Genomic DNA, 23621 nt, shown 5'->3' with positions numbered 1-23621 from the left:
CCACTTCCTCTGCTAGGCGGGCAAGTAGTGATGAGGAGAGTGGCGTGGGAGCTGGTGTTGTGAGCGGTGAGGCTCCTGACCCAGGGACCGTTGAGGAGGACATCAGTGACGTGCAGACGGTAGTCTATGATGATGATGATCGCACTTGGGAGCCGGGTGAATTAGGGGCTTCATCATTAGGAGAAGAGGGTGGCCGCTTGCCCGTGAGGCAGCGTGGCCGGGAATGAACACGGTGGCAGTAGTGGGAGCTGTGAGCCAAACGTGACCGTGGTAGACTACCCGCTTCACAGGAGCCTACCTGCCTGTAAAGTAGTGGTGCAGGGGTTCACAGAAGCAGCAGCGGTAGCAGTCAGTCAGTATGGAGTGTTAGAGGTAAAATCACCTACCAGTTTTTTGTTAAGCTGCCGGAGAAGATGAACATGGCCATTTGCCGAATCTGTTGGCAGAAGGTGAAGCGTGGCCAGGGTGCCAATGTTGGCAACAATGCCCTGCATCAACAAATGCAGTGTCACCATAAAGTGGCCTGGGAGAACCATGGCTCCAATGTGGTGGTTCAGCCTGCCGCAGCAACCGCTGCATCACCCAGTGGCACGCACCCGATTTCAGGCAGTCAAGGCTCCACCACCTCAACCGAAAGGAGCTGTCTGTCCTTTCCATCATCTACTGGTCCTGATGCTCCTGCTCCTCGCCTTCCTACTCCTCATCAGTCATTCTGTCGGCAATTGATCACCGAAGCGATTGCCAAGAGACAACAGTATGCGTACACTCATCCAACGGCACAGAAGCTGAATGTGCTAGCCAAGTTGCTGGTGCTGCAGTCCCTCCCTTTCCAAGTGGTGGACTCTGCACCTTTCAGAGAACTGATGGCTTGTGCCGAGCCGAGGTGGAGAGTCCCTAGCTGTCATTTCTTTGCCAAAAAGACAGTACCAGCCCTGCACAAATATGTAGAACAGAAGGTGGACCAGTCCTTGAACCTGTCCGTGTCTGCCAAAGTGCACGGCAGTGCCGACATATGGAGTGTAACTACAGTCAAGGACAATATATGTCCTTTATGGCCCACTGGGTAAATGTGGTTCCTGCAAAGCCAAACCAGCAACTTGGCCAAGTGATGTCGCTTACGCCTCCACTATCTCACGCTGTTGGTCCTGAGACAATGTCCGCCTCTGCCTTCTCATCCTCCACTGTGTCCTCAGCCTCCACTGCAGGAACAATTCACAGTGCTCCTCCAGCATACCACATGTGCAGGGCATGGCAGTGTCACGCTGTTCTACACCGAATTTGCCTGGGCAAATGGAATCACACAGGGGAGGAACTGCTCCGTGTCCTTCATCAAGAAATCAAATCCTGGCTTTCTCCACAACAACTCAAAATCTGAAACACGGTGACCGACAACGGGAAGAACATGGTGTCGGCACTGCGTCAAGGAGGGCTGAGCCATGAGCCCTGCATGGCGCACATTTTAAATCTGGTTGTCAAGCGGTTTCTGAAGTCTTCCACCCATTCTGAAAATGGCCAGGAAACTTTGCATGCACTTCAGCCTCTCGTACACCATCAAGCACACCCTCCTTGAGCTGCAGCGGCAGATCCGGATCCCCTGATATAGGCTAATATGCGACGTTTCCACCCATTGGAATTCCACCCTCCATATATTGGACCGACTATATGAACAGATTTCTTGATGACCCAAGCAAGCAGGAGTACTCCCCTGTGTAACTTCGATGTCAGCCAGTGACAGCTCATGCGAGACACCTGCCGTTTTCTCAGGCCCTTTGGGGATGCCAGGACTACAGGATTAAGAACATCATTCCACTGCTTCATATCCTGGAACAGATGCTGGTACATCTGGCTGGGCAGGGGACTGGAGACAAGGCGCCTATATCTCATGGCCACATGAGCCCTGTGAGGGCTGAAGTGGAGGAGGAGGAGGACATTGGAGCACAAGCAATGTATAGCAAAATGGGTGTTTTTCTACTCAGGTGACAGGAGAGGAGGAGCGGGAGCAGCTGGAGGAGCAAGAGGGAGATGAGGAAGATGAGGCAGATCACCCAGGCACACCAAGGCAGAATGCAGTGGAAATGTATGCAGTGAGTCCTTCTGAGTCACGTGCGCAAATAGCTCTCTGAATGCTCACTTGCTTGAGTAGTGACAGCCAAATTGTCACCATTCGGCAGAGGGATGAATTCTGGCTCTCCACCTTGTTGGACCCTTGCTACTGGTCCAAAATGGGGGCCTTTTTTTTACATCCGCTGAGAGGGAAGACAAATTGAACTACTATAGAGAGATCCTATGTAGTCAGTTGGCCGCTGCCTATCTGCACCATCGCCATTCCTCTAGCAGGTCTGACCGGGGGGGCCCTCTGCACTCTCATTCCACTGCCATGATTGCTGTGGCGGGGGGGGGGGGGGGTAGGAGCAGTACCAGCTCAATCAGAAGCAGCTTGAGTCTAGAGTCGATGATGAGCAGCTTTCTTAACCCGCCTAGTGAAGAAACTACTCACCAGCAGCAGCTAGACCTGTAGCAGAACCTGAACCAACAGGTGGTGGCATACTTGGACAGCACCCTGCCACCCCACATTGAAGATCTGCTGGACTACTGGGCAGACAAACTGGATTTGTGGCCGCAACTGGCTAAGTTTGCCTTGGAAAAGCTGTCCTGCCCGGCCAGTAGTGTGGCATCAAAGCGGGTGTTTAGTGCGGCGGGGGCCATAGTTACCCCAAGAAGAACTCACCTGTCCAAAATGTGGAGAGACTGACCTTTGTCAAGATGAATCAGGCGTGGATCAGCCAGGATTTCCACCCACCAGCGTCTGATGCATCAGATTAGATCATCCATGCTGCCTCACCCAAACCTTGTCAAAAGAGACGAGTTTCTTCTGGCTACCTGCCTCAGCTACTATTCTGATGCTGCTACCTGCCTGATGCCACACATCTGATGCCAAGTGATCCTTCTTACACCCACCATCATCAGCGGGTACTGTTATTGCCACCCACCTCCCCACTCTGTCACCGGGTCACTCTGTAGTCTCCTGATGCTGCTGCCACCTCACCCATCAGGTCTCCTCATGCTTCTGCCACCTCCACACTATGTCAACTAGCCAGTCTGTAGCCTCCTCATGCTGCTGTTAACTCAACATTATGTCACCTTGCCAGTCTGCGGCCTCCTTATGCTGCTGCTGCTGCCACCTTGACAATATGCCACCTTGCCACTCTGTCGCCTCCTCATGCTGCTTCTAAATCAACACTATGTCACTGGGCCACTCTGTGGCTTCCTCATACTGCTGCCACATCAACACTATGTAAATGGAAAACTCTGTGGTCTCCTCATGCTGCTGCTACTGCCACCTCACCACTATGTCACTGGGCCACTCTGTGGTCTCCTCATGCTGCTGCTACCTCAACACTATGTCATTGGGACACTTTGTGGACTTCTCAAGCTGTTCTCCCACCCTCCCCACTCCATGAATGGGCCACTATTTTGCCTTTTTGGCCTGGTTGACATCATCATTCATTTGACTCTTCTCCTGATGTTTCAGAAGGAAGGAAAAATGAGACACACAGTGGATCCTGTCTGTGTAGCAGCTATAAGGCCTATATGGTCCCATCAGAATTTGCTTATGATTTGGTAGCCAAAAGCAGGAGTGGGTACAAAACACCTGTAAGGCAGATTTTTTTTGGCCCCGTAACTGCCCAAATAAGTGAAGTGTGCAGTGATTCTAAGAGCGACGCCTGTCATGTACATGTCATACTGACTCACAGTATTATTTCACTACCACAGCAGACTCCCCATGTGTGTTACTGCAAGGCACAGTGTTCTACACCACTATACAGGCTCTCTGCAGACAGGAAATAGCTATTTTTTACGTGATTCGCCGCAAATAAATTCAGATAGAACCAAATCTTTTCGAAAAATTCAGCGAACCAGCCAAATAGAATTTTTTTAAAGTTCGCTCATCTCTATTGTTGGACCATGTTGCTGCCCAGGTGGCCATTTTATCTAGGTCATCTTGGGTTATGACATTATGAACAATAGCTACAACACTATGGAGCTCATGCTATCTGCAATTCCAGACAAAGTGCTATAAAGTCCAACCTATGCATCATTTATAAGCAGGTTAAGCAGTAATGGTCCTAGTATAGCCCCCTGGGGTTAGTCCAGTTTTTAAATATGAGCTGTCTATACCTTCTGGTCCTGGAATGTGTTCTTCTGCCAATTTAGCATTGGCCCATGGTAAATAAACTTCAGATGTCCTGTCCACAAATAGAGGCAATAGCTTATTTACCAATCTTTACATTGTAACCCTAATACTGGATTCCACAGATGTTAATTGGCACCCGCAGATGATAGTGGGTTGCCTAGCAATGGCACAATTTTTGGAGATGTTTACATTTACATTTTGTCGGCATGCAAATTTTGCAAGACAACTACAGAGACCGATACCATAATTGCCCAAAACTTAGCACTCTTGACTGGCAGCTGTGAGTTCCTGTGTTCCCATTTGGCCACGGGCAACATCTGCATGGAATTTGTATGTTCTCCCTGAGTTCTCATGGGCTACTTCCTGGTACAGCCATGACTGTTGTCACAATCATATACATAACAGCTCATTTATTCTAAGACGTTAACATTGAAGCATGTACGAAAAGCTGAAAAATTTGGTTCAAGCAGATTTAGTGCAGCCCCCATCATCATCTTTTATGGTGGCAGGTAAGGTTCCTCAGAAAGTTCTCCAGATTTCATGTTTTTTTTATATGCTACATTGAGATCCATAGAGGAACTGAGTAGATTTTCATCTATTTCCAGAAGAATCTGTTTCACCACAGGTTTCCTATAGAGTGACTGTGACCCTCAAATGGACACTTGCGAAAGTCTTCTAGTGCTTTGAAAACTACATTTTTGTTTGTTGTGTAGCTTTCATGGAAGTTCCTGGGAGAACAAAGCCAGATAGATGTCTTTCAGTGTTAATACTATTGCCTCTCGGGTTTCTACTTAAAGATGTAACATGTTAAGAAGATCCTTGGAAAGGACAAGTTTAAGTGGTTTGAAAGAAACCTATTGTAGAAACAGGAACCGATGGCAATCAGCGTAGATGTGTCCCCCATAAATGATTCATGTGAGCACAGTTACTGGAGGCTCAGTGATACACTAAACACTAGCTGCCTGTGATCGAGTGACAATCATTAATCGTGACTGCAAGGTACTTGATAATCTCATCTGTTCCCATACAATGTGTGGAAAATATTCAACACCCCCCCCCCCCCTTTAGATCTAGAGAGGTGACATCTAACAAACTGTGTGTAACCTCAGCAGAAGTATGAAAATGTAAATTTCTCAGGGAGCAGGCGCTCATCCGGTGACTCGGGGAACCACATGGAAGGGTCTTTTGATGTTTTACTCTTCACATTAAAATAAAACATAATAAAAAAAAAAAACTAATTAATGGATTTCAAAAAGCCCTTCACGTCCTGATGGGAGACTCGGGGAGAATTTCCTTTTGCCTTAAATGAGCCATCTTCTCAACTCTACGGAAAAAGGTGAGATTTTGATCAGCTTCATATCTGCAGCCCAAATACCTGCTCTCTCTGGCGTTCTTTCATCCACAATTCCTCCCTGTTAGTTTGAAGTGTTTTTTAATAAATGAGTTTCGGTCTGTCTCGTCTGCTGCCATCGTGATAACATCCCCTAGCGAGACGCAAATGAGGACATATTAATTAACAAGGGGAGGTTCTAATTCCGTCTGCATCAAACCTCTTCTTATGGCTTCAATTAAGGTCAATGCATTAGATGGGAGCAACAAAGCTGCTGCTCCAAGGGCTCAGGAAAGATGCTAGAGCACCAGAATGGACTTGGTGAGGATTTGAAGACCAAACTGGTGGTCATGGTCTAGTGCGTCCTTCTGTACAGGCAGATATTCTGCCCATATGTAGTGACGATCACTAACATACCAAGTTGATCAGCCATCAAATGGGCACAGCTCATTTGCAATGGTTGGAAATGAACAATCATATCAATGACCGCTCAGCTGATCAGCACCCAAGTGAATGGGACTTCAGACTGGATATATTGTAGACAGCCTCTTTCCTCCATCAGCCTTTATCTTTAGGGTCTACCTCCAGTCTACCGATGCTATGTTTGCTTTTTCATACAGTGCCGAAGATCTTCATGTGTTGTGCTTGGACGTGACACAATGTCCAATTCACTGCTTGATGCGCCTCTTCATCCAGCCAGCCTCTATTGTTTCTGTCATCAGCTTTCTAGCATCTGTTTCATTATTCATTAGAGCTATTATTATGCTGGGACCCGATGTCATCTTCAACATGACAGTGAAGGCTGCAAAAATCAGTCAGAGTCCCGTGTGCCTGATGTATGTTAGGTATCATAATGAACGTTACTTAATGTGCCTATTCTGCCAGATACTTAACTTATATTTCTCCCTCACAGCTGTCACTGTGCTGTCACCATAGAATGATGCCCCTAATGTATTCTGAGTAGAATCCAAACACATAGATGTGGAGTTATGAAGATCAGGAGAAGGCGTCACGAGAATTGTTTAGGGTGGTGCTACAGCGGTAGTCCCCTTCATCAATAGGCCAAATTACTTTCCTCAAAGTTCTCCACAGACCCAAATCATGTCTCTTAGCCTCTACTCCAACTTTGTAATGATATTTCAACCTATCAAGGCCCAAAATACGCCATGCTCCTCTAAGTGGAATAGGCACCAAGCCTAACTAGTGCATAGACCAACAACAGCTCCAGTAGACACCATATAATGACCATCCATGATCTTCCTATTGGTATCAACCTCCCCTTTTATTAAAGCCTCACTTATCCTTTACCTGTCACATCATGATTCATGATGGCTTCACCACAGAAATTTTCCCCTTTAGAAGCAGGCTCTTACCAACCATCCATAGTAAATTTCCAGCTCACCGTTGGTAGATTCAATCAGCCCCTGTGCACGGAACAGGTAAAAGAGTCCTTTGGTAGCAAAACAATAATAAATGAAGTTCCAGCACTGCAAAGTAATTGTTGTGTCGCTTGTCTCTTTTTTCGTGGTAGCAAAATTACAGCATGTGGATCATACCTCACACTCCTACACCAGTTAACACGTTTCAGAGACTTAGTCCTTAGTCATAACTGACTCTTACCAACCGTACCTCCCTAGTTTGTGGCTTCAGTCTCCTACATTAGGGCTCAGTATCCAAGCATTTCCCTCTCGTTGATTTGGGACTTCATGAAAATTTGGGAAGGAATTTGCCATTTCATTTGGGGGCAATTTTATGATGTTAAAAAAGCTAATATTTGCACTAAAAAGTGCAACTTTTTTCAATTTTCCGGTGGTCTCGCCACTTCTAATAAAAGTCATCAGGGCATAGCGGTAAGGGCTACCCATGGTCAAAAAGATTTGCTATTCCATTAAATGGACTTGAAGACCTCACATATCATATAGACAGAACAGTATAAATTAAAGGGGGTTTTCTAGGAGTACAAAATGGATTACCTATCCTCAGGATAGGCCATCAATAGCTGATTGATGGCCTTCTGAATCCTGACACCCCCGCCAATCACCTCTACTATCATAAAACCTCTTTAACCCTTTCACACCAGAAATGAAGATCACTGAATAGACTGGAGGGCTTCTAATATTGCTGGAGATGCGAGACTAGATGAACTGGATAATTGGAAGAGGTGATAGATAACTAGCCCTATGTCATACACATGGTACCAGTGTCCATCTTTCAGCACAGTATATCCTAGAGCACCATCACTAGACACATATATGTGGTCCTATCACCCGGTGACAACCCTAAAAATAATTGTGCATTTATCAGACCTGACATATAAGAAACTTTCACTGGAGAGATTCCCTGTGCCATTTAGCATGCTTCCTGCTGTGTCCTGCGAGGTCACCAACTCATGTGGCTGCAAGATGAGAGGTCTCCTTGCTGTCACTTGTTTGTGATATCTTTTTAAATAGCTCTGGAGTCAGCGATTGTTTAGACTAGGGTCTCCCAGGAGGAGGATGAAGGGGTCAGGCCTATACTCAGTGACCCCCTCTCCCTCCCGCAGGCTGCACACAGACACCACAATTACTCTCCTCACACAAACTCCACTCTTATTTTACAGCCAATTACACCTGAAGTGTTATGAGCAATTCCACCGGAGCTCTCAGAATCCTTGTCCATTACAAGACGTACGCCAGGCGGCTGCACATGACACCGAGATATCGCTCCATTGTAACATCAGAGTATGAAACAGGAAGGCTCCACAGACAGATGCAGAATGTGATGGTCAGTGGTATCAAGGTACTTACCCCATGAGCGGGGTAGGTCAGCCAGCCCCAGTCCCCAGGAATTGTCGTTGTGTCTAATAAATTCACTAGGAAGAAAGAAAGAAAAGGTGACATTACTGTCCATGCATCAGCCAAACAATGCCACAGAGGACGAAACATTTACTGACAGGAAGAAGCAACAGGATCTGTCAGCAGAAGAACTGTCACCTAGAGATGACAGAGTATTTACTAATAGCGAATGGTATCAAGAATTATCAGGGGAGGACAAAATATTTGCTGATATTAAGGGGTATTAGGATCTGTCAGCAGAAGACCTGTCACCAACAGAGGAAATCAATACTCACTGTTAGAAGCAGCAGGATCTGTCAGCAGAAGACCCATCACCTACAGAGGCCAAACCGTGTACTGACGTTGAGAGGTATCAGGATCTATCAGCAGTAGACCCATCACTTACAGAAGACAAAACATTTACTGACTTTGAGAGGTATCAGGATCTTTCAGCAGAAGACCCATCCCCTAAAGGACAAAACATTTACTGACAGTGAGAGGTATGAAGACCCATCACCTACAGAGGGAAAAAAACTTTTACTGACAATGAGAGGTATCAGGATCTATCAGCAGAAGACCCATCACCTACAGAGGATGAAACATGTACTGACCTTCAAAGGTGTCAGTATCTATCAACAGAAGACCCATCACCTAAAGGACAAAACTTTAACTGACAGTGAGAGGTATCAGATCTGTCAACAGAAGACCCATCACCTACAAAGGACAATACATATATTGATAGTGAGCTGTATCCAGATCAGTCATCAAAAGACCTGTCACCTACAGAGGACAAACATGTACTGACAGAGAGATGCATCAGGATCTCTGATACCATCACCTGCAGAGGACAAAACATTTGCTGACAATGAGAGGTATCAGGATCTGTCAGCAGAAAAGACCTGTCACCTACAGAGGATAAAATATTCACTGACAGATAAACAACAGGATCTGTCAACAACAGAGGACAAAACATTTAGGCCGCCTTCATATCTGCATTGTGAACTTCAGCAGTCTGTTCCTGTGGAGGAAGAGACTACCAGAGTTCACTGTAATCGCGCACCGCCGGATCTGGTCGCTTTCCGGCATATATGCTGCACGTAGTATGTTTTGTCTGGCCAAAAGGCAACAGATCTACCAGATACAGTGACTGGATCAGAATGCCAGAGTTCGCAAATCAGATGTTAACCTGGCCTTACTGATAGTGAGAGGTATCAAGATCTGTCTATCTATCTATCTATCTATCTATCTATCTATCTATCTATCTATCTGTCTCATATCTACTGTATCTTTCTGTCTCATTTCTATCCATTATTTTATCTCTCCCCTCCCTCTCTGTCTTTCTTGCTCTCTCTCATATCTATTCCATAGCTTTCTATTATCTGGCTATCCATCTATCTATCCATCTGTTCTGCCCGCTCATAGGCATTTGGGGCATTTGCTCGATGGGTCTCTTAGAAGGGTTAAGGAAGGACGTAGTCCAAGCTCACGTATGTTTAATTATAACATCTTCATAGCCGTCAGCTCGACGGTCAATGATGTAGGAACTGTCCCCTCCGGCTACAATTGCTCACGATTAAAACTTCAAAGGGTTCCCAAGAGATTTCTTGGCCGGCTCTGATTCCTTTGGAACAATTCCCTTCACATTGATAATTAAACCCTTATCGGCCCGTGTTCCAGGAATAATGCAGAATATAAATGCGGAACTTTCCCACCCAGTGACCGAGTTCACACCGGGTTCATATATGATGTCAGCAAGGATTATGGGAATTGATTCCACCTACACTGAGGTGACTTGGAAACGTGCAGTGCTCACAGCCAGCATCTGTACCAAGAAGCCCTCTGCTGCAGGCCACGGCCTGAGTTCTTCTGTCAGGTCTTCCTGCTCTAAGCGCACACTCCCTGGTTCTTAAAGGGCTAGCGTGTGAAAGTCTTTATTCGTCCCTATAGTATCACTGGTCACTTCCGGATATTTAAGGCACCATCCCCTAGGAACCTTGTGCCTGAGCTCCAGGTTACTAGATTGCTAGTTTGATTCTCTGTTGCCTGCCCTGACCTTAAACTTTCCTGACTACGAGTGTTACCTGATCCTTCAGTGCTTCAAACCGGTGTCTCTATATCTGTAGGTCAGATGCCAACTACACTGGGAAAACTTCAAGAGGTAGCAGCCTGGTGGCTCCCCTGCATCGAAGGCCAGATTTCTGTACAGGAGTTGAAGGGGGAAAACCAGGGAACTGTCAGGATAATGCCCTTAGGACTAGCCTAAATTTTCAATGAGTAGCTGGTATAATAAGAGGGATGTATAAGACACCCACTTGTGTTGTGAGCAAGGGGGAAGCAACAGTGATGGTTCTGAGCAGATGGATGGGACCTTATGCAGCTGTAGTCATATAAGTAGTATATGTGATTCTACTATCTCACCATGTTCTGGTAATCCACACAAGAAGGGTCGCTCTGATTATACAATTGGTTAAATGCAGGAGAATTTTTTTTTAACTTTTTTTTTAAATACCAGTCATAAATAATATAAAATCTGTACTGTACAGATGTGTCCCAACTTACCAATCCTCTTGGCTAAATACATGTGTGTGACAAGATGCCCTATTTAAAGGGGTTGTCTCACGAAACATATTCTACAAACCAGCACCTGGATCTGAAAACTTTTGTAATTGCATGTAATTAAAAATGTAGTATAGACACTGAGTTATTCAATAAAGCGTATCTGTATAGCACCACCTGCTGTTTGTTCTTTTCCTTATTTTTTGTCTATCTCACTGAGCTGGTTAAACATGCTCAGGAATAGAGCAGCAGCAGAAGAAAGGACATGCCAGGCTGAAGATTATCTGGCAGGGCAAGCATAGCAGTGAATGGGGAGATCTCTGGACCCAAGTGAGGTACAGGGCAGGTTCTTGCTTTGCTAGAAAGATATTGCCATGTACTATAGGGTGTCTGATTTTTATGTTTTACATAGCATAACCCCTTGAAAAGAAAATTCTTGTTTTGCAATACTCTGTCACAAGATAATATGTACAGTATGAACTGTATATGTGTGGGCTTCCCAGTGGTTGCAATGCGAGTAGAGTTGAGCGAACACCTGGATGTTCGGGTTCGAGAAGTTCGGCCAAACATCCCGGAAATGTTCGGGTTCGGGATCCGAACCCGATCCGAACTTCGTCCCGAACCCGAACCCCATTGAAGTCAATGGGGACCCGAACTTTTCGGCACTAAAAAGGCTGTAAAACAGCCCAGGAAAGAGCTAGAGGGCTGCAAAAGGCAGCAACATGTAGGTAAATCCCCTGCAAACAAATGTGGATAGGGAAATGAATTAAAATAAAAATTAAATAAATAAAAATTAACCAAAATCAATTGGAGAGAGGTTCCATAGCAGAGAATCTGGCTTCCCGTCACCCACCACTGGAACAGTCCATTCTCAGATATTTAGGCCCCGGCACCCAGGCAGAGGAGAGAGGTCCCGTAACAGAGAATCTGTCTTCATGTCAGCAGAGAATTAGTCTGCATGTCATAGCAGAGAATGAGGCTTCACGTCAGCCACCACTGCAACAGTCCATTGGCATATATTTAGGCCCAGCACCCAGGCAGAGGAGGGAGGTCCCGTAACAGAGAATCTGTCTTCATGTCAGCAGAGAATTAGTCTGCATGTCATAGCAGAGAATGAGGCTTCACGTCAGCCACCACTGCAACAGTCCATTGGCATATATTTAGGCCCAGCACCCAGGCAGAGGAGGGAGGTCCCGTAACAGAGAATCTGTCTTCATGTCAGCAGAGAATTAGTCTGCATGTCATAGCAGAGAATGAGGCTTCACGTCAGCCACCACTGCAACAGTCCATTGGCATATATTTAGGCCCAGCACACACACAGGCAGAGGAGAGAGGTCCCGTAACAGAGAATCTGGCTTCATGTCAGCAGAGAATCAGTCTGCATGTCATAGCAGAGAATGAGGCTTCACGTCAGCCACCACTGCAACAGTCCATTGGCATATATTTAGGCCCAGCACACACACAGGCAGAGGAGAGAGGTCCCGTAACAGAGAATCTGGCTTCATGTCAGCAGAGAATCAGTCTGCATGTCATAGCAGAGAATGAGGCTTCACGTCAGCCACCACTGCAACAGTCCATTGGCATATATTTAGGCCCAGCACACACACAGGCAGAGGAGAGAGGTCCCGTAACAGAGAATCTGTCTTCATGTCAGCAGAGAATTAGTCTGCATGTCATAGCAGAGAATGAGGCTTCACGTCAGCCACCACTGCAACAGTCCATTGGCATATATTTAGGCCCAGCACACACACAGGCAGAGGAGAGAGGTCCCGTAACAGAGAATCTGGCTTCATGTCAGCAGAGAATCAGTCTGCATGTCATAGCAGAGAATGAGGCTTCACGTCAGCCACCACTGCAACAGTCCATTGGCATATATTTAGGCCCAGCACACACACAGGCAGAGGAGAGAGGTCCCGTAACAGAGAATCTGTCTTCATGTCAGCAGAGAATCAGTCTGCATGTCATAGCAGAGAATGAGGCTTCACGTCAGCCACCACTGCAACAGTCCATTGGCATATATTTAGGCCCAGCACCCAGGCAGAGGAGGGAGGTCCCGTAACAGAGAATCTGTCTTCATGTCAGCAGAGAATTAGTCTGCATGTCATAGCAGAGAATGAGGCTTCACGTCAGCCACCACTGCAACAGTCCATTGGCATATATTTAGGCCCAGCACCCAGGCAGAGGAGGGAGGTCCCGTAACAGAGAATCTGTCTTCATGTCAGCAGAGAATTAGTCTGCATGTCATAGCAGAGAATGAGGCTTCACGTCAGCCACCACTGCAACAGTCCATTGGCATATATTTAGGCCCAGCACACACACAGGCAGAGGAGAGAGGTCCCGTAACAGAGAATCTGGCTTCATGTCAGCAGAGAATCAGTCTGCATGTCATAGCAGAGAATGAGGCTTCACGTCAGCCACCACTGCAACAGTCCATTGGCATATATTTAGGCCCAGCACACACACAGGCAGAGGAGAGAGGTCCCGTAACAGAGGATCTGGCTTCATGTCAGCAGAGAATCAGTCTGCATGTCATAGCAGAGAATCAGGCTTCACGTCAGCCACCACTGCAACAGTCCATTGTCATAAATTTAGGCCCAGCACCCAGGCAGAGGAGAGAGGTCCCGTAACAGACAATCTGGCTTCATGTCAGCAGAGAATTAGTCTGCATGTCATAGCAGAGAATCAGGCTTCATGTCAGCCACCACTGCAACAGTCCATTGGCATATATTTAGGCCTAGCACACAGGCAGAGGAGAGGTTCATTCAACTTTGGGTAGCCTCGCAATATAATGGTAAAATGAAAATAAAAATAGGATTGAATGAGGAAGTGCCCTGGAGTCCAATAATATATGGTTATGGGGAGGTAGTTAATGTCTAATCTGGACAAGGGACGGACAGGTCCTGTGGGATCCATGCCTGGTTCATTTTTATGAACGTCAGCTTGTCCACATTGGCTGTAGACAGGCGGCTGCGTTTGTCTGTAATGACGCCCCCTGCCGTGCTGAATACACGTTCAGACAAAACGCTGGCTGCCGGGCAGGCCAGCACCTCCAAGGCATAAAAGGCTAGCTCTGGCCACGTGGACAATTTAGAGACCCAGAAGTTGAATGGGGCCGAACCATCAGTCAGTACGTGGATTGGTGTGCACACGTACTGTTCCACCATGTTAGTGAAATGTTGCCTCCTGCTAACACGTTGCGTATCAGGTGGTGGTGCAGTTAGCTGTGGCGTGTTGACAAAAGTTTTCCACATCTCTGCCATGCTAACCCTGCCCTCAGAGGAGCTGGCCGTGACACAGCTGCCTTGGCGACCTCTTGCTCCTCCTCTGCCTTGGCCTTGGGCTTCCACTTGTTCCCCTGTGACATTTGGGAATGCTCTCAGTAGCGCGTCTACCAACGTGCGCTTGTACTCGCGCATCTTCCTATCACGCTCCAGTGCAGGAAGTAAGGTGGGCACATTGTCTTTGTAGCGTGGATCCAGCAGGGTGGCAACCCAGTAGTCCGCACAGGTTAAAATGTGGGCAACTCTGCTGTCGTTGCGCAGGCACTGCAGCATGTAGTCGCTCATGTGTGCCAGGCTGCCCAGGGGTAAGGACAAGCTGTCCTCTGTGGGAGGCGTATCGTCATCGTCCTGCCTTTCCCCCCAGCCACGCACCAGTGATGGACCCGAGCTGCGTTGGGTGCCACCCCGCTGTGACCATGCTTCATCCTCATCCTCCTCCACCTCCTCCTCATCCTCGTCCTCCTCGTCCTCCAGTAGTGGGCCCTGGCTGGCCACATTTGTACCTGGCCTCTGCTGTTGCCAAAAACCTCCCTCTGAGTCACTTCGAAGAGACTGGCCTGAAAGTGCTAAAAATGACCCCTCTTCCTCCTCCTCCTCCTCCTCCTGGGCCACCTCCTCTTCCATCATCGCCCTAAGTGTTTTCTCAAGGAGACATAGAAGTGGTATTGTAACGCTGATAACGGTGTCATCGCCACTGGCCATGTTGGTGGAGTACTCGAAACAGCGCAACAGGGAACACAGGTCTCGCATGGAGGCCCAGTCATTGGTGGTGAAGTGGTGCTGTTCTGTAGTGCGACTGACCCGTGCGTGCTGCAGCTGAAACTCCACTATGGCCTGCTGCTGCTCGCACAGTCTGTCCAGCATGTGCAAGGTGGAGTTCCACCTGGTGGGCACGTCGCATATGAGGCGGTGAGCGGGAAGGCCGAAGTTACGCTGTAGCGCAGACAGGCGAGCAGCAGCAGGATGTGAACGCCGGAAGCGCGAACAGACGGCCCGCACTTTATGCAGCAGCTCTGACATGTCGGGGTAGTTGTGAATGAACTTCTGCACCACCAAATTCAGCACATGCGCCAAGCAAGGGATGTGCGTCAAATTGGCTAGTCCCAGAGCTGCAACGAGATTTCGCCCATTATCACACACCACCAGGCCGGGCTTGAGGCTCACCGGCAGCAACCACTCGTCGGTCTGTTGTTCAATACCCCGCCACAACTCCTGTGCGGTGTGGGGCCTGTCCCCCAAACATATGAGTTTCAGAATGGCCTGCTGACGTTTACCCCGGGCTGTGCTGAAGTTGGTGGTGAAGGTGTGTGGCTGACTGGATGAGCAGGTGGAAGAAGAGGAGGAGGAAGCCGAGAAGGAGGAGGTGGCAACAGGAGGCAAAGAATGTTGCCCTGCGATCCTTGGCGGCGGAAGGACGTGCGCCAAACAGCTCTCCGCCTGGGGCCCAGCTGCCACTACATTTACCCAGTGTGCAGTTAGGGAGATATAGCGTCCCTGGCCGTGCTTACTGGTCCACGTATCTGTGGTTAGGTGGACCTTGCTACAGATGGCGTTGCGCAGTGCACACTTGATTTTATCGGATACTTGGTTGTGCAGGGAAGGCACGGCTCTCTTGGAGAAGTAGTGCCGGCTGGGAACAACATACTGTGGGACAGCAAGCGACATGAGCTGTTTGAAGCTGTCTGTGTCCACCAGCCTAAATGACAGCATTTCATAGGCCAGTAGTTTAGAAATGCTGGCATTCAGGGCCAGGGATCGAGGGTGGCTAGGTGGGAATTTACGCTTTCTATCAAATGTTTGTGAGATGGAGAGCTGAACGCTGGCGTGTGACATGGTTGAGACGCTTGGTGACGGAGGTGGTGGTGGTGGTGTTGGTGGTACATCCCCTGTTTGCTGGGCGGCAGGTGCCAACGTTCCTCCAGAGGCGGAGGAAGAGGCCGAGGCGGCAGCAGCAGAATAGGCCGAGGCGGCAGCAGCAGAAGAGGTAGCAGGGGGAGCCTGAGTGACTTCCTTGGTTTTAAGGTGTTTACTCCACTGCAGTTCATGCTTTGCATGCAGGTGCCTGGTCATGCAGGTTGTGCTCAGGTTCAGAACGTTAATGCCTCGCTTCAGGCTCTGATGGCACAGCGTGCAAACCACTCGGGTCTTGTCGTCAGCACATTGTTTGAAGAAGTGCCATGCCAGGGAACTCCTTGAAGCTGCCTTTGGGGTGCTCGTTCCCAGATGGCGGCGGTCAGTAGCAGGCGGAGTCTCTTGGCGGCGGGTGTTCTGCTTTTGCCCACTGCTCCCTCTTTTGCTACGCTGTTGGCTCGGTCTCACCACTGCCTCTTCCTCCGAACTGTGAAAGTCAGTGGCACGACCTTCATTCCATGTGGGGTCTAGGACCTCATCGTCCCCTGCATCGTCTTCCACCCAGTCTTGATCCCTGACCTCCTGTTCAGTCTGCACACTGCAGAAAGACGCAGCAGTTGGCACCTGTGTTTCGTCATCATCAGAGACATGCTGAGGTGGTATTCCCATGTCCTCATCATCAGGAAACATAAGTGGTTGTGCGTCAGTGCATTCTATGTCTTTCACCGCTGGGGAAGGGCTAGGTGGATGCCCTTGGGAAACCCTGCCAGCGGAGTCTTCAAACAGCATAAGAGACTGCTGCATAACTTGAGGCTGAGACAGTTTCCCTGGTATGCATGGGGGTGATGTGACAGACTGATGGGGTTGGTTTTCAGGCGCCATCTGTGCGCTTTCTGCAGAAGACTGGGTGGGAGATAATGTGAACGTGCTGGATCCACTGTCGGCCACCCAATTGACTAATGCCTGTACCTGCTCAGGCCTTACCATCCTTAGAACGGCATTGGGCCCCACCATATATCGCTGTAAATTCTGGCGGCTACTGGGACCTGAGGTAGTTGGTACACTAGGACGTGTGGATGTGGCAGAACGGCCACGTCCTCTCCCAGCACCAGAGGGTCCACTAACACCACCACGACCATGTCCACGTCCGCGTCCCTTACTAGATGTTTTTCTCATTGTTATGGTTCACCACAACAACAAATATATTATTTGGCCCAATGTATTGTATTCAAATTCAGCGGGATATAAATTTGAGGCCTAGTATTTAGGCGCTGGGTGACCGGTATGGATTTAGTGACAGAATTAGACTTGGAAATGCACAGAAGCGTGTGTGTGAAGTTATTCTGAATGACCCTATGTGCACCTTCAATATGATCTACCCTTTTAGGGATAGATTTCAAATAGCTCTGATATAGCAGAAACGACTAAATTATGAAATTGCTAAATTGGGAATTGTATTTCAACCCAGAACAAGAAATGTGCTTGAACGGACACTAAATAACTCGCCCAGCTACAGCACTAAGGACAGATTTAGCGGGATATAAATTTGAGGCCTAGTATTTAGGCGCTGGGTGACAGGTATGGGTTTAGTGCCAGAATTAGACTTGGAAATACACAGTAGCGGGTGTGTGTGAAGTTATTCTGAATGACCCAATGTGCACCTTGAATATTATATACCCTTTTAGGGATAGATTTCAAATAGCTCTGATATAGCAGAAACCACTAAATTATGAAATTGCTAAATTGGGAATTGTATTTCAACCCAGAACAAGAAATGTGCTTGAACGGACACTAAATAACTCGCCCAGCTACAGCACTAGGGACAGATTTAGCTGGATATAAATTTGAGGCCTAGTATTTAGGCGCTGCGTGACAGGTATGGGTTTAGTGACAGAATTAGACTTGGAAATACACAGTAGCGGGTGTGTGTGAAGTTATTCTGAATGACCCAATGTGCACCTTGAATATTATATACCCTTTTAGGGATAGATTTCAAATAGCTCTGATATAGCAGAAACCACTAAATTATGAAATTGCTAAATTGGGAATTGTATTTCAACCCAGAACAAGAAATGTGCTTGAACGGACACTAAATAACTCGCCCAGCTACAGCACTAGGGACAGATTTAGCTGGATATAAATTTGAGGCCTAGTATTTAGGCGCTGGGTGACCGGTATGGATTTAGTGACAGAATTAGACTGGGATATGGCCAAAAAATAAACAGACTATTGCTGGTTAAATGCACTTGGTGTGACAGCTTCACCCTGATGTAGGCTTTAGCCAAAAAACAACCACACCATTGAGGGTTAAATGCACTTGGTGACAGGCGCAGCTTGCCCCTGATTTAGTATATGGCCAAAAAATGAACAGACTATTGCTGGTTAAATGCACTTGGTGTGACAGCTTCACCCTGATGTAGGCTTTAGCCAAAAAACAACCACACCATTGAGGGTTAAATGCACTTGGTGACAGGCGCAGCTTGCCCCTGATTTTGTATATGGCCAAAAAATGAACAGACTATTGCTGGTTAAATGCACTTGGTGTGACAGCTTCACCCTGATGTAGGCTTTAGCCAAAAAACAACCACACCATTGAGGGTTAAATGCACTTGGTCGCAGCTTGTGCTGGCGCACCACAAGACACAAAATGGCCGCCGATCACCCCAGAAAAATGTGACTGACAAACGGTCTGTGCAGCCTAAAAACAGTGAGCAATTGAGGATCAGCAGCTCAATGATCCACAGCTGCAGATCGATCAGTTAATCAAGTCCTTTGGAGGAGTTAATCTGCCTAATCTCGCCCTACTGTCGCAGCCGCAACCTCTCCCTACGCTAATCAGAGCAGAGTGACGGGCGGCGCTATGTGACTCCAGCTTAAATAGAGGCTGGGTCACATGGTGCTCTGGCCAATCACAGCCATGCCAATAGTAGGCATGGCTGTGATGGCCTCTTGGGGCAAGTAGTATGACGCTTGTTGATTGGCTGCTTTGCAGCCTTTCAAAAAGCGCCAAGAAAGCGTCACAAAAGCGCGAAGAAAGCGACGAACACCGAACCCGAACCCGGACTTTTACGAAAATGTCCGGGTTCGGGTCCGTGTCACGGACACCCCAAAATTCGGTACGAACCCGAACTATACAGTTCGAGTTCGCTCATCCCTAAATGCGAGTTGCAGGTTGGCAATGGTTTTTAGTTCAGGGAGAGCACTGCTGCAGCCGGACACTTCCTCTGCCAGTCAGGGGAATGTCAGCTCCAGTAAGCAGGGGACCAGGAGAGCAGGGCAGGCCAGACAGGTGCTGTAGTGGGAGAGTCAATTATTAGGGGTACAGATAGGGCGATCTGTCACAAAGACTGGGATCGTCTAACAGTGTGTTGTCTTCCTGGCGCTCGAGTTCGACACATTGAGGATCGGGTTGGCAGATTACTGGGAGGGGCTGGAGAAGATCCAGTGGTTATGGGTAATATTGGAACCAATGATAAAGTTAGAGGTAGGTGGAGCGTCATTAAAAATTATTTTAGGGATTTAGGTCAAAAACTTAGGGCAAGGACCTCAAAGGTAGTATTTTCTGAAATACTACCGGTACCATGAGCCATACAAGAAAGGCAGCGGGAGATTAGGGAGGTTAACAAGTGGCTCAATAACTGGTGTAAGAAGGAGAGCTTTGGGTTCCTGGAGAACTGGGTCGACTTCTCTATTGGCTACAGGCTCTATCGTAGGGATGGGCTGCACCTCAATGGGGAAGGGGCAGCTGTGTTGGGGGAGAAGATGGCTAGAAGGTTGGAGGAGTGTTTAAACTAGGGACTGGGGGGGAGGGTAACTACATTATAGGATTGGTGCAGATAGAGACCGAGGGCAAGGTAATGGAACTGGGGGAGGAATGGAAGGAGGGACTAGAACAGTTCAGAAGGAAAGGTGTAGGGTAAAAAATATACATAAACCTCTCAAATGTATGTATACTAATGCCAGAAGCCTGACTAATAAAACTGGGGAACTGGAATTAGTGATGTGTGAGGAGGACTATGACATAGTGGGAATAACTGAGACATGGCTGGAGGATAGCTATGACAGTGGGAATAACTGAGACATGGCTGGAGGATAGCTATGACAGTGGGAATAACTGAGACATGGCTGGAGGATAGCTATGACAGTGGGAATAACTGAGACATGGCTGGAGGATAGCTATGACATAGTGGGAGTAACTGAGACATGGCTGGATGATAACTATGACAGTGGGAATAACTGAGACATGGCTGGATGATAGCTATGACTGGGCAGTTAATGTACAAGGTTACAGTCTGTTTAGAAAGGATCATCAAAACAGGAGAGGGGGGGGGGTCTGCCTTTATGTAAAGTCCTGTCTAAAGCTCACACTCCGGGAAGATATAAGTGAGGGACATGAACATGTGGAGTCACTGTGGGTAGAAATACATGGAGGCACAAACAATAATAAATAAGGAATGAGAAAGCACTGAAAAACTATAAGGAAAAAAAATAGAACATGTAAAAAGCCAAATAAAAGCAGCCAAACTAGAGACCGAGAGATTAGTTGCCAAAGAGAGCAAAACTAACCCTAAAATGTTCTTCAAATATATAAATGGCAAAAAGTATAAATCTGAAGGTGTCGGCCGTTTACAGAGTAAGGAGGGGGGAGTTGCAGAGAGCGAAGCTATAAAATATTTTTTTCTCCACTGTATTCACTGAAGAAAATAAACTGTCAGATGAAATGCAGAATGTAAAAGTTAATTCCCCATTAAAAGTGCCCTATCTGAAACAGGAAAAAGTGCAGCAGCATCTTAAAAAGATTAAAATAGACAAATCGCCAGGACCGGATGACATACACCCCCGTATCCTAAGGGAATCAAGTAATATCATAGCCAGACCCTTATTTCTGATATTTGCAGACACTATACTGACAGGGAATGTCCCACAGGATTGGTGCATAGCAAATGTGGTGCCAATATTCATAAAGGGTCCAAAAACAGAGCCTGGAAACTATAGGCCGGTAAGTTTAACATCTGTTGTGGGTAAACTGTTTGAAGGTTTTCTAAGAGATGCTATCTTGGAGTATGTCAATGAAAATAACCAAATAACGCCATATCAGCATGGCTTCATGAGGGATCGGTCATGCCAAACTAATTTCATCAGTTTCTATGAGGAGGTAAGTTCTAGACTTGACAGCGGCGAATCAATGGATGTCGTATATCTGGACTTCTCCAAAGCATTTGACACTGTACCACATGAAAGGTTAGTATATAAAATAAGAATGCTCAGACTGGGAGAAAACGTCTGTAAGTGGGTAAGTAACTGACTCAGTGATAGAAAACAGAGGGTGGTTATTAATGGTACACACTCAGATTGGTTCACTGTCACTAGTGGGGTACCTCAGGGTTCAGTATTGTGCCCTATTCTCTTCAATATATTTATTAATGATCTTGTAGAAGGCTTGCACAATAAAATATACATTTTTGTAGATGACACAAAACTGTGTAAAGTAATTGACACGGAAGAGGACAATATACTGCTACAGATGGATCTGGATAGACTGGAAGCTTGGGCAGATAAGTGGCAGAGGAGGTTTAACACTGACAAATGTAAGGTTATGCACATAGGAAGGAATAATGCAAGTCACCCGTACATACTAAATGGTAAAACACTGGGTAACACTGACATGGAAAAGGACCTAGGAATTTTAGTGAACAGCAAACTAAGTTGTAGAAACCAGTGTCAGGCAGCTGCTGCCAAGGCCAATAAGATAATGGGTTGCATCAAAAGGGGCATAGGTGCCCGTGATGAGAACATAGTCCTACCACTTTACAAATCACTATTCAGACCACACACATGGAGTACTGTGTACAATTCTGGGCTCCTGTGAACAAGACAGACATAGCAGAGCTGGAGAGGGTCCAGAGGAGGGCAACTAAAGAAATAACTGGAATGGTGGGACTACAGTACCCTGAAAGATTATCACCATTAGGGTTATTCACTTTAGAAAAAAGATGACTGAAGGGAGAACTAATAGCTATGTATAAATATATCAGGAGTCAGTACAGAGATCTCTCCCATCATCTATTTATCCCCAGGACTGTGACTGTGACGAGGGGACATCCTCTGCGTCTGGAGGAAAGAAGGTTTCTACACAAACATAGAAGAGGATTCTTTACGGTAAGAGCAGTGAGACTATGGAGCTCTCTGCCTGAGGAGGTGGTGATGGTGAGTACAATAAAGGAATTCAAGAGGGGCCTGGATGTATTTCTGGAGTGTAATAATATTACAGGTTATAGCTACTAGAGAGGGGGCGATGATCCAGGGAGTTATTCTGATTGCCTGATTGGAGTTGGGGAGGAATTTTTTTCCCCTTAAGTGAAAATTGGCTTCTACCTCAGTTTTTACCTTTCCCTGAATCAACTTACAGGATAACAGGCCAAACTGGATGGACAAATGTCTTTTTTCGGCCTTATATACTATGTTACTATGTTACTGTGATGTTGTGATGCTGTCTTGAATTTGTTTCGTAAAAGATTAACCAAATTTAAGCAAAGGTAAGGATAGAACTTTTTAGTAACTTTACAGAAATAAAATGTAACTTTTATTCTTCATCCTTTTTTTAAAGCGCATCTGTCAGCAGTTTTGTACCTATGTAGTTTTGTACTGTTTTAATATATGCAAATGAGCCCCTACGAGCAACAGGGGCGTTCCCCTTACACCTAGAGGCTCTATTTTGCAACTGCCACACTCTTGGCACTTTGATTAACAGGACTAGTGATGAGCGGCCGAGGCAATATTCAAATTCGTGATATTTCGTGAATATTTGGTTGAATATTCGTCATATTCGCAAATTCGAGATTATTTTCTTGATCGCAAAAAATCGGCAATGTAATATTTGGGTAATATGCCGAAAATACCGGCGTGGGTCACTATTAGTTTTGATCGTGAATATTCTAATCGCTAATTTTTATTGCGAATATTGATATTCGTGAATATCTAGAATATAGTGCTATATCTTCGTAATCGGGAATATTCTAGATTTTTTTTTTCATCAGTACCCATGATCCCTCACTGCTTCTTGCTTGTGGGCCAATGAGAAGGCTGCAATGTCTTTGACTTTAGGAGTAGTGTTGATCACAAATTTTCATATCGCTAATTTTTATTGCGAATTTTCCGATTGCCGATTTTTGCAATCAAGAAAATAATGACAAGATCACAGATTCTGGAATTCACGAATATATGACGAATATTCACCCAAATATTAGCGAAATATCGCAAATTCGAATATTGCCCCTGCCACTCCTTACTAGTCACGATTAGAGTTGAGCGGACACCTGGATGTTCGGCAGGTTCGGCCGACCTTGAAAAAAAAGTTCGGGTTCGGGACCCGAACTTGACCTGAACTTGAACCCCCAACCCCATAGAAGTCAATGGGGACCCGAACTTTTGAGCACTAAAATGGCTGTAAAATAGTCCTGAAGAGCATGGCTAATGCTCTGCAAACAAATGTGGATAGGGTAATGAATTAAAAAAACATAAAAGACCTTAAAAAAATAAAAATTAGGAATGATGTAGAAGGAAGAGTTTGAGGAGGCGGTGAATGGGTGGATGTG

The 23621-nt window shown here is 46.6% G+C and overlaps 1 protein-coding gene across 1 annotated transcript in view; it reads right to left on the bottom strand.

Moving 5' to 3' along the window:
- EPHA8 (EPH receptor A8) overlaps positions 1-23621 on the bottom strand; it is a 94898-nt gene that overhangs the window by 50554 nt on the left and 20723 nt on the right. Inside the window, exon 2 of the mRNA XM_044278570.1 lies at positions 8312-8376. Coding sequence (XP_044134505.1) covers positions 8312-8376 — 65 coding nt within the window. The remainder of the gene's footprint in view (positions 1-8311; positions 8377-23621) is intronic.

Source organism: Bufo gargarizans, chromosome 2 (assembly GCF_014858855.1).
Source record: "Bufo gargarizans isolate SCDJY-AF-19 chromosome 2, ASM1485885v1, whole genome shotgun sequence".
NCBI lineage: Eukaryota > Metazoa > Chordata > Amphibia > Anura > Bufonidae > Bufo > Bufo gargarizans.
This window is presented reverse-complemented; position numbering and strand designations above follow the sequence as displayed.